The 18,507-nt window shown below is 35.8% G+C and overlaps 1 protein-coding gene across 1 annotated transcript in view; it reads left to right on the top strand.

Moving 5' to 3' along the window:
- The window catches only part of thsd7ab (thrombospondin, type I, domain containing 7Ab), a 226,585-nt gene extending 208,833 nt beyond the window's left edge, over positions 1–17,752 (top strand). The window contains exon 28 of the mRNA XM_088084662.1: positions 15,794–17,752. Coding sequence (XP_087940788.1) covers positions 15,794–15,884 — 91 coding nt within the window. The 3' untranslated portion in view covers positions 15,885–17,752. The remainder of the gene's footprint in view (positions 1–15,793) is intronic.
- The last annotated feature ends 755 nt before the right edge of the window (positions 17,753–18,507 follow it).

The following is an 18,507-nucleotide window of genomic DNA, read 5'->3' as shown; positions in this document are numbered from 1 at the left end:
GCAAAAACGGCCAAAAACAACATAATCTTGCATGTCAGAAAAATGACCAAAAAGGCAAGGCTATAGTATGGCAAAAATGTCAAAAAATGACATGTCCCAAAAACAACTTTAAACACCTCAAAACAGCGTAAAATTGTGTGCTGAGAAGCGCCATCACAATAAAACATGCAAAAATGGTCAAAAACATCATATTATAACATGTCGAAAAAATGACCAAAAAGGCAAGGCTATAGTATGGCAAAAATGTCAAAAATTGACATGTCCCAAAAACAGCTTTAAACACCTCCAAACAGCGTGAAATTGCGTGCTTAGAAGCGCCATAGCATTTAAACGTGCAAAAACGGCCAAAAACAACATAATCTTGCTTGTCAGAAAAATGACCAAAACAGCAAGGCTATAGTATGGCAAAAATGTCAAAAAATGACATGTCCCAAAAACAGCTTTAAACACCTCAAAACAGCGTGAAATAGCGTGCTGAGAAGCGCCATAGCATTTAAAACGTGCAAAAATGGTCAAAAACATCATATTATAACATGTCGAAAAAATGACCAAAACAGCAAGGCTATAGTATGGCAAAAATGTCAAAAAATGACATGTCCCAAAAACAGCTTTAAACACCTCAAAACAGCATGAAATTGCGTGCTTAGAAGCGCCATAGCATTTAAACGTGCAAAAATGGTCAAAAACATCATATTATAACATGTCGAAAAAATGACCAAAACAGCAAGGCTATAGTATGGCAAAAATGTCAAAAAGTGACATGTCCCAAAAACAGCTTTAAACACCTCAAAACAGCGTGAAATAGCGTGCTTAGAAGTGCCATAGCATTAAAACGTGCAAAAACGCCCAAAAAAAACCCATAATCTTGCATGTCAGAAAAATGTCCAAAACAGCAAGGCTATAGTATGGCAAAAATGTAAAAAAAAAATGACATGTCCCAAAAACAGCTTTAAACACCTCAAAACAGCATAAAATAGCGTGCTGAAAAGCGCCATCACAATAAAACATGCAAAAATGGACAAAAACATCATATTATAACATGTCAAAAAAATGACCAAAAAGGCAAGGCTATAGTATGGCAAAAATGTCAAAAAATGACATGTCCCAAAAACAGCTTTAAACACCTCCAAACAGCATGAAATTGCGTGCTTAGAAGCGCCATAGCATTTAAACGTGCAAAAATGGACAAAAACATCATATTATAACATGTCGAAAAAATGACCAAAAAGGCAAGGCTATAGTATGGCAAAAATGTCAAAAAATGACATGTCCCAAAAACAGCTTTAAACACCTCCAAACAGCGTGAAATAGCGTGCTAAGAAGCGCCATAGCATTTAAAACGTGCAAAAATGGTCAAAAACATCATATTATAACATGTCGAAAAAATTACCAAAACAGCAAGGCTATAGTATGGCAAAAATGTCAAAAAATGACATGTCCCAAAAACAGCTTTAAACACCTCAAAACAGCGTGAAATAGCGTGCTTAGAAGCGCTATAGCATTAAAACGTGCGAAAACAGCCAAAAATAACATAATCTTGCATGTCAGAAAAATGACCAAAACAGCAAGGCTATAGTATGGCAAAAATGTCAAAAAATGACATGTCCCAAAAACAGCTTTAAACACCTCAAAACAGCGTGAAATAGCGTGCTAAGAAGCGCCATAGCATTTAAAACGTGCAAAAATGGTCAAAAACATCATATTATAACATGTCGAAAAAATGACCAAAACAGCAAGGCTATAGTATGGCAAAAATGTCAAAAAATGATGTGTCCCAAAAACAGCTTTAAACACCTCAAATCAGCATAAAATTGCGTGCTGAGAAGCGCCATCACAATAAAACATGCAAAAATGGTCAAAAACATCATATTATAACATGTCGAAAAAATGACCAAAAAGGCAAGGCTATAGTATGGCAAAAATGTCAAAAAATGACATGTCCCAAAAAGAGCTTTAAACACCTCAAAACAGCATGAAATTGCGTGCTTAGAAGCGCCATAGCATTTAAACGTGCAAAAACGCCCAAAAAAAACCCATAATCTTGCATGTCAGAAAAATGACCAAAACAGCAAGGCTATAGTATGGCAAAAATGTCAAAAAATGACATGTCCCAAAAACAGCTTTAAACACCTCAAAACAGCGTGAAATAGCGTGCTTAGAAGCGCTATAGCATTAAAACATGCAAAAACGCCCAAAAAAACCCCATAATCTTGCATGTCAGAAAAATGACCAAAACAGCAAGGCTATAGTATGGCAAAAATGTCAAAAAATGACATGTCCCAAAAACAGCTTTAAACACCTCAAAACAGCGTGAAATAGCGTGCTTAGAAGTGCCATAGCATTAAAACATGCAAAAACGCCCAAAAAAACCCCATAATCTTGCATGTCAGAAAAATGACCAAAACAGCAAGGCTATAGTATGGCAAAAATGTCAAAAAATGACATGTCCCAAAAACAGCTTTAAACACCTCAAAACAGCATGAAATTGCGTGCTTAGAAGCGCTATAGCATTAAAACATGCAAAAACAGCCAAAAACAACATAATCTTACATGTCAGAAAAATGACCAAAACAGCAAGGCTATAGTATGGCAAAAATGTCAAAAAATGACATGTCCCAAAAACAGCTTTAAACACCTCAAAACAGCGTGAAATAGCGTGCTTAGAAGTGCTATAGCATTAAAACGTGCAAAAATGGTCAAAAACATCATATTATAACATGTCGAAAAAATGACCAAAACAGCAAGGCTATAGTATGGCAAAAATGTCAAAAAATGACATGTCCCAAAAACAGCTTTAAACACCTCAAAACAGCGTGAAATAGCGTGCTTAGAAGCGCTATAGCATTAAAACATGCAAAAACGCCCAAAAAAACCCCATAATCTTGCATGTCAGAAAAATGACCAAAACAGCAAGGCTATAGTATGGCAAAAATGTCAAAAAATGACATGTCCCAAAAACAGCTTTAAACACCTCAAAACAGCGTGAAATAGCGTGCTTAGAAGTGCCATAGCATTAAAACGTGCAAAAACGCCCAAAAAAACCCCATAATCTTGCATGTCAGAAAAATGACCAAAAAGGCAAGGCTATAGTATGGCAAAAATGTCAAAAAATGACATGTCCCAAAAACAGCTTTAAACACCTCAAAACAGCGTGAAATAGCGTGCTTAGAAGCGCTATAGCATTAAAACATGCAAAAACAGCCAAAAACAACATAATCTTGCATGTCAGAAAAATGACCAAAACAGCAAGGCTATAGTATGGCAAAAATGTCAAAAAATGACATGTCCCAAAAACAGCTTTAAACACCTCAAATCAGCATAAAATTGCGTGCTGAGAAGCGCCATCACAATAAAACATGCAAAAATGGTCAAAAACATCATATTATAACATGTCGAAAAAATGACCAAAAAGGCAAGGCTATAGTATGGCAAAAATGTCAAAAAATGACATGTCCCAAAAACAGCTTTAAACACCTCAAAACAGCGTAAAATTGCGTGCTTAGAAGCGCCATAGCATTAAAACGTGCAAAAACGGTCAAAAACATCATATTATAACATGTCGAAAAAATGACCAAAACAGCAAGGCTATAGTATGGCAAAAATGTCAAAAAATGACATGTCCCAAAAACAGCTTTAAACACCTCAAAACAGCATGAAATTGCGTGCTTAGAAGCGCCATAGCATTTAAACGTGCAAAAATGGTCAAAAACATCGTTTTATAACATGTCGAAAAAATGACCAAAAAGGCAAGGCTATAGTATGGCAAAAATGTCAAAAAATGACATGTCCCAAAAACAGCTTTAAACACCTCAAAACAGCATGAAATTGCGTGCTTAGAAGCGCCATAGCATTAAAACGTGTAAAAACGCCCAAAAAAACCCATAATCTTGCATGTCAGAAAAATGACCAAAACAGCAAGGCTATAGTATGGCAAAAATGTCAAAAAATGACATGTCCCAAAAACAGCTTTAAACACCTCAAAACAGCGTGAAATTGCGTGCTTAGAAGCGCTATAGCATTAAAACATGCAAAAACGCCCAAAAAACCCCATAATCTTGCATGTCAGAAAAATGACCAAAACAGCAAGGCTATAGTATGGCAAAAATGTCAAAAAATGACATGTCCCAAAAACAACTTTAAACACCTCAAAACAGCATAAAATAGCGTGCTTAGAAGCGCCATAGCATTAAAACGTGTAAAAACGCCCAAAAAAAACATAATCTTGCATGTCAGAAAAATGACCAAAACAGCAAGGCTATAGTATGGCAAAAATGTCAAAAAATGATGTGTCCCAAAAACAGCTTTAAACACCTCAAATCAGCATAAAATTGCGTGCTGAGAAGCGCCATCACAATAAAACGTGCAAAAATGGTCAAAAACATCATATTATAACATGTCGAAAAAATGACCAAAAAGGCAAGGCTATAGTATGGCAAAAATGTCAAAAAATGACATGTCCCAAAAACAGCTTTAAACACCTCAAAACAGCATGAAATTGCGTGCTTAGAAGCGCCATAGCATTTAAACGTGCAAAAATGGTCAAAAACATCATATTATAACATGTCGAAAAAATGACCAAAAAGGCAAGGCTATAGTATGGCAAAAATGTCAAAAAATGACATGTCCCAAAAACAGCTTTAAACACCTCAAAACAGCGTGAAATAGCGTGCTTAGAAGCGCTATAGCATTAAAACATGCAAAAACGCCCAAAAAACCCCATAATCTTGCATGTCAGAAAAATGACCAAAACAGCAAGGCTATAGTATGGCAAAAATGTCAAAAAATGACATGTCCCAAAAACAGCTTTAAACACCTCAAAACAGCATAAAATAGCGTGCTTAGAAGCGCCATAGCATTAAAACATGCAAAAACAGCCAAAAACAACATAATCTTGCATGTCAGAAAAATGACCAAAACAGCAAGGCTATAGTATGGCAAAAATGTCAAAAAATGACATGTCCCAAAAACAGCTTTAAACACCTCAAAACAGCGTGAAATTGCGTGCTTAGAAGCGCTATAGCATTAAAACATGCAAAAACAGCCAAAAACAACATAATCTTGCATGTCAGAAAAATGACCAAAACAGCAAGGCTATAGTATGGCAAAAATGTCAAAAAATGACATGTCCCAAAAACAGCTTTAAACACCTCAAAACAGCGTGAAATAGCGTGCTTAGAAGTGCCATAGCATTAAAACATGCAAAAACGCCCAAAAAAACCCCATAATCTTGCATGTCAGAAAAATGACCAAAACAGCAAGGCTATAGTATGGCAAAAATGTCAAAAAATGACATGTCCCAAAAACAGCTTTAAACACCTCAAAACAGCATAAAATAGCGTGCTGAGAAGCGCCATCACAATAAAACGTGCAAAAATGGTCAAAAACATCATATTATAACATGTCGAAAAAATGACCAAAAAGGCAAGGCTATAGTATGGCAAAAATGTCAAAAAATGACATGTCCCAAAAACAGCTTTAAACACCTCAAAACAGCATGAAATTGCGTGCTTAGAAGCGCCATAGCATTTAAACGTGCAAAAATGGTCAAAAACATCATATTATAACATGTCGAAAAAATGACCAAAAAGGCAAGGCTATAGTATGGCAAAACTGTCAAAAAATGACATGTCCCAAAAACAGCTTTAAACACCTCAAAACAGCGTGAAATAGCGTGCTTAGAAGCGCCATAGCATTTAAACGTGCAAAAACGGCCAAAAACAACATAATCTTGCATGTCAGAAAAATGACCAAAACAGCAAGGCTATAGTATGGCAAAAATGTCAAAAAATGACATGTCCCAAAAACAGCTTTAAACACCTCAAAACAGCATAAAATAGCGTGCTTAGAAGCGCCATAGCATTAAAACATGCAAAAACAGCCAAAAACAACATAATCTTGCATGTCAGAAAAATGACCAAAACAGCAAGGCTATAGTATGGCAAAAATGTCAAAAAATGACATGTCCCAAAAACAGCTTTAAACACCTCAAAACAGCGTGAAATAGCGTGCTTAGAAGCGCTATAGCATTAAAACATGCAAAAACGCCCAAAAAACCCCATAATCTTGCATGTCAGAAAAATGACCAAAACAGCAAGGCTATAGTATGGCAAAAATGTCAAAAAATGACATGTCCCAAAAACAACTTTAAACACCTCAAAACAGCATAAAATAGCGTGCTTAGAAGCGCCATAGCATTAAAACATGCAAAAACAGCCAAAAACAACATAATCTTGCATGTCAGAAAAATGACCAAAACAGCAAGGCTATAGTATGGCAAAAATGTCAAAAAATGACATGTCCCAAAAACAGCTTTAAACACCTCAAAACAGCGTGAAATAGCGTGCTTAGAAGCGCTATAGCATTAAAACATGCAAAAACGCCCAAAAAACCCCATAATCTTGCATGTCAGAAAAATGACCAAAACAGCAAGGCTATAGTATGGCAAAAATGTCAAAAAATGACATGTCCCAAAAACAGCTTTAAACACCTCAAAACAGCATAAAATAGCGTGCTTAGAAGCGCCATAGCATTAAAACGTGTAAAAACGCCCAAAAAAACCATAATCTTGCATGTCAGAAAAATGACCAAAACAGCAAGGCTATAGTATGGCAAAAATGTCAAAAAATGATGTGTCCCAAAAACAGCTTTAAACACCTCAAATCAGCATAAAATTGCGTGCTGAGAAGCGCCATCACAATAAAACGTGCAAAAATGGTCAAAAACATCATATTATAACATGTCGAAAAAATGACCAAAACAGCAAGGCTATAGTATGGCAAAAATGTCAAAAAATGACATGTCCCAAAAACAGCTTTAAACACCTCAAAACAGCATGAAATTGCGTGCTTAGAAGCGCCATAGCATTTAAACGTGCAAAAATGGTCAAAAACATCATATTATAACATGTCGAAAAAATGACCAAAAAGGCAAGGCTATAGTATGGCAAAAATGTCAAAAAATGACATGTCCCAAAAACAGCTTTAAACACCTCAAAACAGCATGAAATAGCGTGCTGAGAAGCGTCATAGCATTTAAACGTGCAAAAACGGCCAAAAACAACATAATCTTGCATGTCAGAAAAATGACCAAAACAGCAAGGCTATAGTATGGCAAAAATGTCAAAAAATGACATGTCCCAAAAACAGCTTTAAACACCTCCAAACAGCATGAAATAGTGTGCTTAGAAGTGCCATAGCATTAAAACGTGCAAAACTGTCAAAAACACCATAATCTTGCATGTCAGAAAAATGACCAAAACAACAAGGCTATAGTATGGCAAAATGTCAAAAATGACATGTCCCAAAAATAGCTTTAAACACCTCAAAACAGCATGAAATAGCATGCTGAGAAGCGCCATAGCATTAAAACATGCAAAAACAGCCAAAAACAACATAATCTTGCATGTCAGAAAAATGACCAAAACAGCAAGGCTATAGTATGGCAAAAATGTCAAAAAATGACATGTCCCAAAAACAGCTTTAAACACCTCAAAGCAGTGTGAAATAGCATGCTGAGAAGCGCCATAGCATTAAAACGTGCAACAATGGTCAAAAACACCATAATATTGTATCTCAGAAAAATGACCAAAAAAGCAAGGCTATAGTATGGCAAATATGTCAAAAAATGACATTTCCCAAAAACAGCTTTAAACACCTCAAAACAGCGTGAAATAACATCCTGAGAAGCGCCATAGCATTTACACGTGCAAAAACAGCCAAAAACACTATAATACTGCATCTCAGAAAAATGACCAAAACAGCAAGGCTATAGTATGACAAAAATGTCAAAAAATGACATCTCCCAAAAACAGCTTTAAACACCTCAAAACAGCATTAAATAGCGTGCTGAGAAGCGCCATAGCATTAAAACGTGCAACAATGGTCAAAAACACCATAATATTGTATCTCAGAAAAATGACCAAAACAGCAAGGCTATAGTATGGCAAAAATGTCAAAAAATGACATGTCCTAAAAACAGCTTTAAACACCTCAAAACAGCGTGAAATAGCATGCTGAGAAGCGCCATAGCAATAAAACGTGCAAAAATGGTCAAAAACACCATAATATAACATGTCGAAAAAAACAACCAAAAGGACAAGGCTATAGTATGGCAAATATGTCAAAAAATGACATTTCCCAAAAACAGCTTTAAACACCTCAAAACAGCATAAAATAGCGTGCTGAGAAGCGCCATAGCATTAAAACGTGCAACAATGGTCAAAAACACCATAATATTGCATCTCAGAAAAATGACCAAAAAAGCAAGGCTATAGTATGGCAAATATGTCAAAAAATGACATGTCCCAAAAATGTCTGAAAACACCTCAAAACAGCATGTAATAGTGCGCTTAGAAACGCCATAGCATTTAAACGTGCAAAAACGGTCAAAAACACCATAATATAACATGTCAGAAAAATGACCAAAAAAGCAAGGCTATAGTATGGCAAATATGTCAAAAAATGACATGTCCCAAAAATGTCTGAAAACACCTCAAAACAGCATGAAATAGTGCGCTTAGAAACGCCATAGCATTTAAACGTGCAAAAATGGTCAAAAACACCATAATATAACATGTTGAAAAAAACAACCAAAAAGGCAAGGCTATAGTATGGCAAAAATGTCAAAAATGACATGTCCCAAAAATAGCTTTAAACACCTCAAAACAGCATGAAATAGCGTGCTGAGAAGCGCCATAGCATTTAAACGTGCAAAAACGGCCAAAAACACCATAATACTGCATCTCAGAAAAATGACCAAAACAGCAAGGCTATAGTATGGCAAAAATGTCAAAAAATGACATGTCCCAAAAACAGTTTCAAACACCTCAAAACAGCGTGAAATAGCGTGCTGAGAAGCGCCATAGCAATAAAACGTGCAAAAATGGTCAAAAACACCATAATATAACATGTCGAAAAAAATGACCAAAAAAGCAAGGCTATAGTATGGCAAATATGTCAAAAAATGCCGTGTCCCAAAAAAAGCTTTAAACACCTCAAAGCAGTGTGAAATAGCATGCTGAGAAGCGCCATAGCAATAAAACGTGCAAAAACGGCCAAAAACACCATAATATAACATGTCCAAAAAAACAACCAAAAAGGCAAGGCTATAGTATGGCAAAAATGTCAAAAAATGACATTTCCCAAAAACAGCTTTAAACACCTCAAAGCAGTGTGAAATAGCATGCTGAGAAGCGCCATAGCATTAAAACGTGCAACAATGGTCAAAAACACCATAATATTGTATCTCAGAAAAATGACCAAAAAAGCAAGGCTATAGTATGGCAAAAATGTCAAAAAATGCCATGTCCCAAAAACAGCTTTAAACACCTCAAAGCAGTGTGAAATAGCCTGCTGAGAAGCGCCATAGCAATAAAACGTGCAATAATGGTCAAAAACACCATAATATAACATGTCGAAAAAAACAACCAAAAAAGCAAGGCTATAGTATGGCAAAAATGTCAAAAAATGCCATGTCCCAAAAACAGCTTTAAACACCTCAAAACAGCATGAAATAGCGTGCTGAGAAGCGCCATAGCATTTAAACGTGCAAAAACGGCCAAAAACAACATAATCTTGCATGTCAGAAAAATGACCAAAACAGCAAGGCTATAGTATGGCAAAAATGTCAAAAAATGACATGTCCCAAAAACAGCTTTAAACACCTCCAAACAGCATGAAATAGTACGCTTAGAAACGCCATAGCATTTAAACGTGCAAAAATGGTCAAAAACACCATAATATAACATGTCCAAAAAATGACCAAAAAAGCAAGGCTATAGTATGGCAAATATGTCAAAAATGACATGTCCCAAAAATAGCTTTAAACACCTCAAAACAGCATGAAATAGCGTGCTGAGAAGCGTCATAGCATTTAAACGTGCAAAAACGGCCAAAAACAACATAATCTTGCATGTCAGAAAAATGACCAAAACAGCAAGGCTATAGTATGGCAAAAATGTCAAAAATGACATGTCCCAAAAAACAGCTTTAAACACCTCAAAACAGCATGAAATAGCGTTAAGCGCCATAGCATTAAAACATGCAAAAATGGTCAAAACACCATAATATAACATGTCAGAAAAATGACCAAAAAAGCAAGGCTATAGTATGGCAAAAATGTCAAAAATGACATGTCCCAAAACAACTTTAAACACCTCAAAACAGCGTGAAAATAGCGTGAGAAGCGCCATAGCATTAAAACATGCAAAAACAGCCAAAAACAACATAATCTTGCATGTCAGAAAAATGACCAAAACAGCAAGGCTATAGTATGGCAAAAATGTCAAAAAATGACATATCCCAAAAACAGCTTTAAACACCGCAAAACAGCGTGAAATAGCGTGCTGAGAAGTGCCATAGTATTTACACGTGCAAAAACGGTCAAAAACACCATAATATGACATGTCGAAAAAACAACCAATAAGCAAGGCTATAGTATGGCAAAAATGTCAAAAAATGACATGTCCCAAAAATGGCTGAAAACACCTCAAAACAGCATGAAATAGTGCGCTTAGAAACGCCATAGCACTTAAACGTGCAAAAATGGTCAAAAACACCATAATATAACATGTCGAAAAAAACAACCAAAAAGGCAAGGCTATAGTATGGCAAAAATGTCAAAAAATGACATTTCCCAAAAACAGCTTTAAACACCTCAAAACAGCATAAAATAGCGTGCTGAGAAGCGCCATAGCATTAAAACGTGCAACAATGGTCAAAAACACCATAATATTGTATCTCAGAAAAATGACCAAAAAAGCAAGGCTATAGTAAGGCAAAATGTCAAAAAATGACATGTCCCAAAAACAGCTTTAAACACCTCAAAACAGCATGAAATAGCGTGCTGAGAAGCGTCATAGCATTTAAACGTGCAAAAACGGCCAAAAACAACATAATCTTGCATATCAGAAAAATGACCAAAACAGCAAGGCTATAGTATGGCAAATATGTCAAAAAATGACATCTCCCAAAAACAGCTTTAAACACCTCAAAACAGCATAAAATAGCGTGCTGAGAAGCGCCAAAGCATTAAAACGTGCAACAATGGTCAAAAACACCATAATAATGCATCTCAGAAAAATGACCAAAAAAGCAAGGCTATAGTATGGCAAAAATGTCAAAAAATGACATTTCCCAAAAAAAGCTTTAAACACCTCAAAACAGTGTGAAATAGCATGCTGAGAAGCGCCATAGCAATAAAACGTGCAAAAACGGCCAAAAACACCATAATATAACATGTCCAAAAAAACAACCAAAAAGGCAAGGCTATAGTATGGCAAATATGTCAAAAAATGACATGTCCCAAAAATAGCTTTAAACACCTCAAAACAGCGTGAAATTGCGTGCTGAGAAGCGTCATGGCATTTAAACGTGCAAAAACGGCCAAAAACAACATAATGTTGCATGTCAGAAAAATGACAAAAACAGCAAGGCTATAGTATGGCAAAAATGTCAAAAAATGACATGTCCCAAAAACAGCTTTAAACACCTCCAAACAGCATGAAATAGTGCGCTGATAAGCACCATAGCATTTAAACGTGCAAAAATGGTCAAAAACACCATAATATAACATGTCCAAAAAACGACCAAAAAAGCAAGGCTATAGTATGGCAAATATGTCAAAAAATGACATGTCCCAAAAACAGCTTTAAACACCTCAAAACAGCGTGAAATAACGTGCTGAGAAGCGCCATAGCATTTACACGTGCAAAAACAGCCAAAAACACCATAATACTGCATCTCAGAAAAATGACCAAAACAGCAAGGCTATAGTATGGCAAAAATGTCAAAAAAATGACATATCCCAAAAACAGCTTTAAACACCGCAAAACAGCGTGAAATAGCGTGCTGAGAAGTGCCATAGTATTTACACGTGCAAAAACGGTCAAAAACACCATAATATGACATGTCGAAAAAACAACCAATAAGCAAGGCTATAGTATGGCAAAAATGTCAAAAAATGACATGTCCCAAAAATGGCTGAAAACACCTCAAAACAGCATGAAATAGTGCGCTTAGAAACGCCATAGCACTTAAACGTGCAAAAATGGTCAAAAACACCATAATATAACATGTCGAAAAAAACAACCAAAAAGGCAAGGCTATAGTATGGCAAAAATGTCAAAAAATGACATTTCCCAAAAACAGCTTTAAACACCTCAAAACAGCATAAAATAGCGTGCTGAGAAGCGCCATAGCATTAAAACGTGCAACAATGGTCAAAAACACCATAATATTGTATCTCAGAAAAATGACCAAAAAAGCAAGGCTATAGTAAGGCAAAATGTCAAAAAATGACATGTCCCAAAAACAGCTTTAAACACCTCAAAACAGCATGAAATAGCGTGCTGAGAAGCGCCATAGCAATAAAACGTGCAAAAACGGCCAAAAACAACATAATCTTGCATATCAGAAAAATGACCAAAACAGCAAGGCTATAGTATGGCAAATATGTCAAAAAATGACATGTCCCAAAAATGGCAGAAAACACCTCAAAACTAGTACGCTTAGAAACGCCATAGCATTTAAACATGCAAAAATGGTCAAAAACACCATAATATAACATGTCGAAAAAAATGACCAAAACAGCAAGGCTATAGTATGGCAAAAATGTCAAAAAATGACATTTCCCAAAAACAGCTTTAAACACCTCAAAACAGCATAAAATAGCGTGCTGAAAAGCGCCAAAGCATTAAAACGTGCAACAATGGTCAAAAACACCATAATAATGCATCTCAGAAAAATGACCAAAAAAGCAAGGCTATAGTATGGCAAAAATGTCAAAAAATGACATTTCCCAAAAAAAGCTTTAAACACCTCAAAACAGTGTGAAATAGCATGCTGAGAAGCGCCATAGCAATAAAACGTGCAAAAACGGCCAAAAACACCATAATATAACATGTCCAAAAAAACAACCAAAAAGGCAAGGCTATAGTATGGCAAATATGTCAAAAAATGACATGTCCCAAAAATAGCTTTAAACACCTCAAAACAGCGTGAAATTGCGTGCTGAGAAGCGTCATGGCATTTAAACGTGCAAAAACGGCCAAAAACAACATAATGTTGCATGTCAGAAAAATGACAAAAACAGCAAGGCTATAGTATGGCAAAAATGTCAAAAAATGACATGTCCCAAAAACAGCTTTAAACACCTCCAAACAGCATGAAATAGTGCGCTGATAAGCACCATAGCATTTAAACGTGCAAAAATGGTCAAAAACACCATAATATAACATGTCCAAAAAACGACCAAAAAAGCAAGGCTATAGTATGGCAAATATGTCAAAAAATGACATGTCCCAAAAACAGCTTTAAACACCTCAAAACAGCGTGAAATAACGTGCTGAGAAGCGCCATAGCATTTACACGTGCAAAAACAGCCAAAAACACCATAATACTGCATCTCAGAAAAATGACCAAAACAGCAAGGCTATAGTATGGCAAAAATGTCAAAAAAATGACATATCCCAAAAACAGCTTTAAACACCGCAAAACAGCGTGAAATAGCGTGCTGAGAAGTGCCATAGTATTTACACGTGCAAAAACGGTCAAAAACACCATAATATGACATGTCGAAAAAACAACCAATAAGCAAGGCTATAGTATGGCAAAAATGTCAAAAAATGACATGTCCCAAAAATGGCTGAAAACACCTCAAAACAGCATGAAATAGTGCTTAGAAGCATAGCATAAACGTGCAAAAATGGTCAAAAACACCATAAAAACACATGCCGAAAAAAACAACCAAAAAGGCAAGGCTATAGTATGGCAAAAATGTCAAAAAATGACATTTCCCAAAAACAGCTTTAAACACCTCAAAACAGCATAAAATAGCGTGCTGAGAAGCGCCATAGCATTAAAACGTGCAACAATGGTCAAAAACACCATAATATTGTATCTCAGAAAAATGACCAAAAAAGCAAGGCTATAGTAAGGCAAAATGTCAAAAAATGACATGTCCCAAAAACAGCTTTAAACACCTCAAAACAGCGTGAAATAGCGCACTGATAAGCACCATAGCATTTAAACATGCAAAAACGGTCAAAAACACCATAATATGACATGTCGAAAAAACAACCAAAAAAGCAAGGCTATAGTATGGCAAAAATGTCAAAAAATGTCATGTCCCAAAAATGGCTGAAAACACCTCAAAACAGCATGAAATAGTGCGCTTAGAAACGCCATAGCATTTAAACGTGCAAAAATGGTCAAAAACACCATAATATAACATGTCGATAAAACAACCAAAACAGCAAGGCTATAGTATGGCAAAAATGTCAAAAAATGACATGTCCCAAAAACAGCTTTAAACACCTCAAAACAGCGTGAAATAGTGTGATATTTTGTGGAAGTTTGGGCCATTTTGGACAACATACTATACTGTGATGTTTTTTGTGATTTTTGACTCCATGCTTAATTATCTATTTTTTGTGCAACTTGGGGCGACACACTATGCTTTGATGTCTTTATGCCATTTTGGATGACATCCTGTAGTATGAGGGTATTTTTTTGCTTTTTTGGATGGCATACTTAATGAGGACGTTTTTAATGCTATTTTGGACATTTTAATTCAAATATACCATGGCTTTTTTTAAATAAAATTTTCAAAGGAATACTATGGTATACATTTGTATTTGATTTTGAAAGACATTAAAATATGACTTTTTCATGCTATTATGGACAAAATCCATTTCTATTACTTTTAACTTTAATGCCATTTTTTACATCATACTATGTCATGATTTCTTTCATGCTACTGTGGACAACATACTATACTATGACTTTTTTATGCTATTTTGGGCACTTTACTGTTCTATGACATTTTTATGACACTTTCGTGGCATACTGTATAATTACTGTTTTTTTATCACACTTTGTGACTTTTTTTCATAACATTTTTATGACATATTGCACTATGATTTTTTTAAGGCATAATTTGGTATTAAGTTATCTTTTAATTTTTACATCAGACCATACTTTGACATTTTCTTATGCATTTTTATACTATCCTACCAGCTTTTAGGATATTTTAGGACATAAGCCTGGTGGCTTATTAAATGTAATGTACTGAAAGTAAAACTGTTGAAATGGACTGTGGCGGATCAAAATATCATGCATTTTATTTCATGCTCAGGCCAGCGGGCAACACTATGAGAAACTATGCTCCGGAGGATATAAAATACATACATAAGAATGTCTTACATTATACACCCGATTATTTTGAGACAAGAAGTGACCGTGTATTTAAAGCAGTACTGACAGCTCAGCTAAGTACATAGGTTGAAATTATACTTTCTTCCTTTAAAGGTAATTTCCTCCCCCTGGAGGCATACCAGCATACATTTGCATGGACAGTAACTTAATAATATATATATTTCAATCCTTTTAGATCTAAATAGGTGTCCTTTAATATGTGAAAATAAAACATTTGTCTGAAATCTGTCATTTGTTTGGTTAATATAAATCGATTTCTCCCATACTCTTACTGTATAATAATAAAAAATATTTTACTATTGTTTATAGAGTAAGATTTTCTAACTGATGCAGAACAGTTTTAAGCTCTCATACAGTTAAATTTGGTGGAAACATTGAAGATCAGATGGCTGTTCTGAAAAATAAATACTTCAGATTTTTCAAATAGTGCAAAGATAAACAAAGTACTCTCCAGATTAGTCTATATTAGCAGGTTCGAGGGCTGTAAGTACATGGGAAATGCGGTAGTTTATACTGCAGTTAGTTTTTTGGGGAATTATTACTGAGTGCCGCTCTGACTCTGTTTTAATCTTTTCTCACAGCAAAAAGCCAAAGAGACCTCAGAGACAGAGGCAACAAAACAACCGACTAAAACCTCTGACTCTCGCCTACGACGGGGACACGGACATGTAGTCCTCCAGGAGACACTTCACCGAGCACTTCACCTGTCACAGAGACCCACTTCATCACGCCATTACAGTGTCGGACACGGATGTTTGGAGCGTGAATGGACACGTCACAGAGCGGAGAAATTACAGAAAATCCTCTTAGCAGAGACACTGGTGGGGTTTAACCATTTCAAGTAAAGCTCCATTCACTCCCCCCTTTTTTTGTTTTTGAATTTCTTTTTGCAAGAGCCTTCATGACCTCCACCATGTTAAACTAAACACTTTTCGTTTTTTTTTTTGCCCCCTACACGTCCACGTTACTTTACTTTTAGAAAGGTTTCAGATACAGGAGAGTCTGGCTGCAGAAGACAGCTCTCAGTCTGTCTCTGAACATGGCAGCAAAAGCTCCAACTCTTCCCCCGCGCTTTTTCCGCTTGTCCCTAAAAATGCTGAGTAGCTGGAGGCTTAGGATGCTCTGACGGTTCGTACGTTGCCAAAAGTCACCGCAGGGAAGAGGAGGAGGGAGAGGAAAATCTCCATAAAAAGGTTTGGATTCCTTTTTCTCAATCCTCAACTGGGTTTTGACTCAAATCTCTTTTACAGTCTTGAACAAAAGGGAGGCATTTCTTCTCCTTTTTTTGCTTGATTTAGAGGCGCACAGGCCTGTGTTTGTGGGATAAACAGATCTGAACGATGCTGATGGAGGAGTAGCCTGCAATCAGTCGTTCTTGGAAACTACCGCCTGCCTGCCTCCACCCTTTCTTTGTTTCAGGCTCTACATTGCACTATATTAGTGCAGCATGATATGCACATGTGACTTCTACCTTCTATTGCCATAAAACACTGCCTCTTCCACAAACAAAACCATAACGCAGAGGAACAGCTATCGGCGCGAGAACACTCACAGTAAAACGACGGCAACGGGAAAAGATGTTTAGATGTGTCACATTCTCCAAAAACAGATGTGAATCTCAAGTAAATATATGTATAGATTTTATTTCTCACAGCTGATTTTTTGGGTTGTAGTAAAGTACCTTTTGTGGTTTGTAGATTTCGTCTGGTGTTATCACTTTTATTTCTGCCCAGATGCAATTAAAAATGATATCAGCGGGCGACCTCTTTTAAAGAATCACCTGCTTTAAAGTTCTTTTTAACCGTAAAAATTCAGATTAAATCAAAAATCTTTACTTTTTTTTTAACCTACATTGTGGATAAGCTGAAACTTTGCGGTGATTAAAGAAAAAGAAAGAATAAATTTAAACCATTCATGTCATGCAAATGTCATTTCTGCCTTACTGACGATAACTAAATACTAACAGTCCTGTAATACAGTTTTTAATACTTGAACGGGGCACATTAATACATGTAGACATGAAGAAATTTTCTTTCGAGGTCATTAAGCAAAGTATACTTCAGAGTTTTTAAAACTTTTTCATGTAGTAATCTGTATGATAGGTGCTCTTTCAGTCACACTACATGAGGTGAAATATAGTTTAAAAAAAACTGTACAAACAAATTATACAACATGTTATAATAATAAGAGAACACGCTTCTGCTGAGTTCAACGTCAAAGCAAACTGGTGTGGAGAATGTTTACTTTTTTTGTTGTGGGATTTGTAAATAACAGCGATTTTTTTATTTTTTTGGAAAAAAAATATCAAAGTATGTGTACATTTATTTTGTATTGCACAGAAAATGTTTAGTTTGAATATTGCAAAGTGGGTGTGTGATATTGCTGATTGTTGTTATCATGATGCAAGTTGTATGTTACGAAAAAACGGAAAGAAAAAAGACGCAGAAAAAGAGGAAAGACGACGCCGTTTTGTACAGGTTGTTTATATGTATGGGAAGAATTACTGAAAATAAATAAGGACACGGTTGTAAACACACAAAGAGAGTTATGGAGCCATTTTTGTAATTTTCTTTATATGTTCACAAGAGAGCCGAACCCCTCAATAAAAATGTTTAAACTTGGCACGAAAGGATAAGGCTGGTGTTTTCTTTTATATTTTCTTTATAGTCAATAAATCCCATGAAATTTACTAAAACAGCTGGGCGCTGTAGTTTTTAACAAATGTAATTCAAACAGGACTAAATTTGTTGGGGACTATTTTCAGCTGCAGATGAATACACATTTGGTGCTATAATGAGTGTTGGAGCTTTACGGCCCAGAGGAAGGATGTACAGTAGCTGAGGCTTTGATACACAGAACATCAGTTCATTCATCTGGTCTTTTCATGGGATTTGTTGACTATAAGAAAAATAAAGAATATCATAACACCTGTCCTTTAAGATGAAAAAGATGGAAAAAATAAGTAAAACAACTAATTATGAGCCAAAAAAATCAACAAAGTGAGTCTCTAAATCTTTGACTGCTCTCAAACTGACAAAAATGTTTTAACTTGTTCATTTAAGGTTAATTTAAGGCGCCTGTCAGGAAGTTAATATTGAGTTTTAGATTTTAATTCTACGTGTGTGTGTGTGTGTGGATAATAAACGATTAAGGCATTTTTCAGGTTATTTCAGGGTCACTCCACTGATTTTACGTGTCAGTGTCCAGTCAGTAAGACAGGAAACAGGCGAGAATGTCCTCACACTGAGATTTCCAGGCTCTCGAGTTTTTATTAGTGCAACTCTTCGACCTGCAG

The sequence above is a fragment of the Plectropomus leopardus genome, chromosome 11 (assembly GCF_026936395.1).
Source record: "Plectropomus leopardus strain MGB_pleo_1.0 chromosome 11, ASM2693639v1, whole genome shotgun sequence".
Lineage (NCBI taxonomy): Eukaryota > Metazoa > Chordata > Actinopteri > Perciformes > Serranidae > Plectropomus > Plectropomus leopardus.
This window is presented reverse-complemented; position numbering and strand designations above follow the sequence as displayed.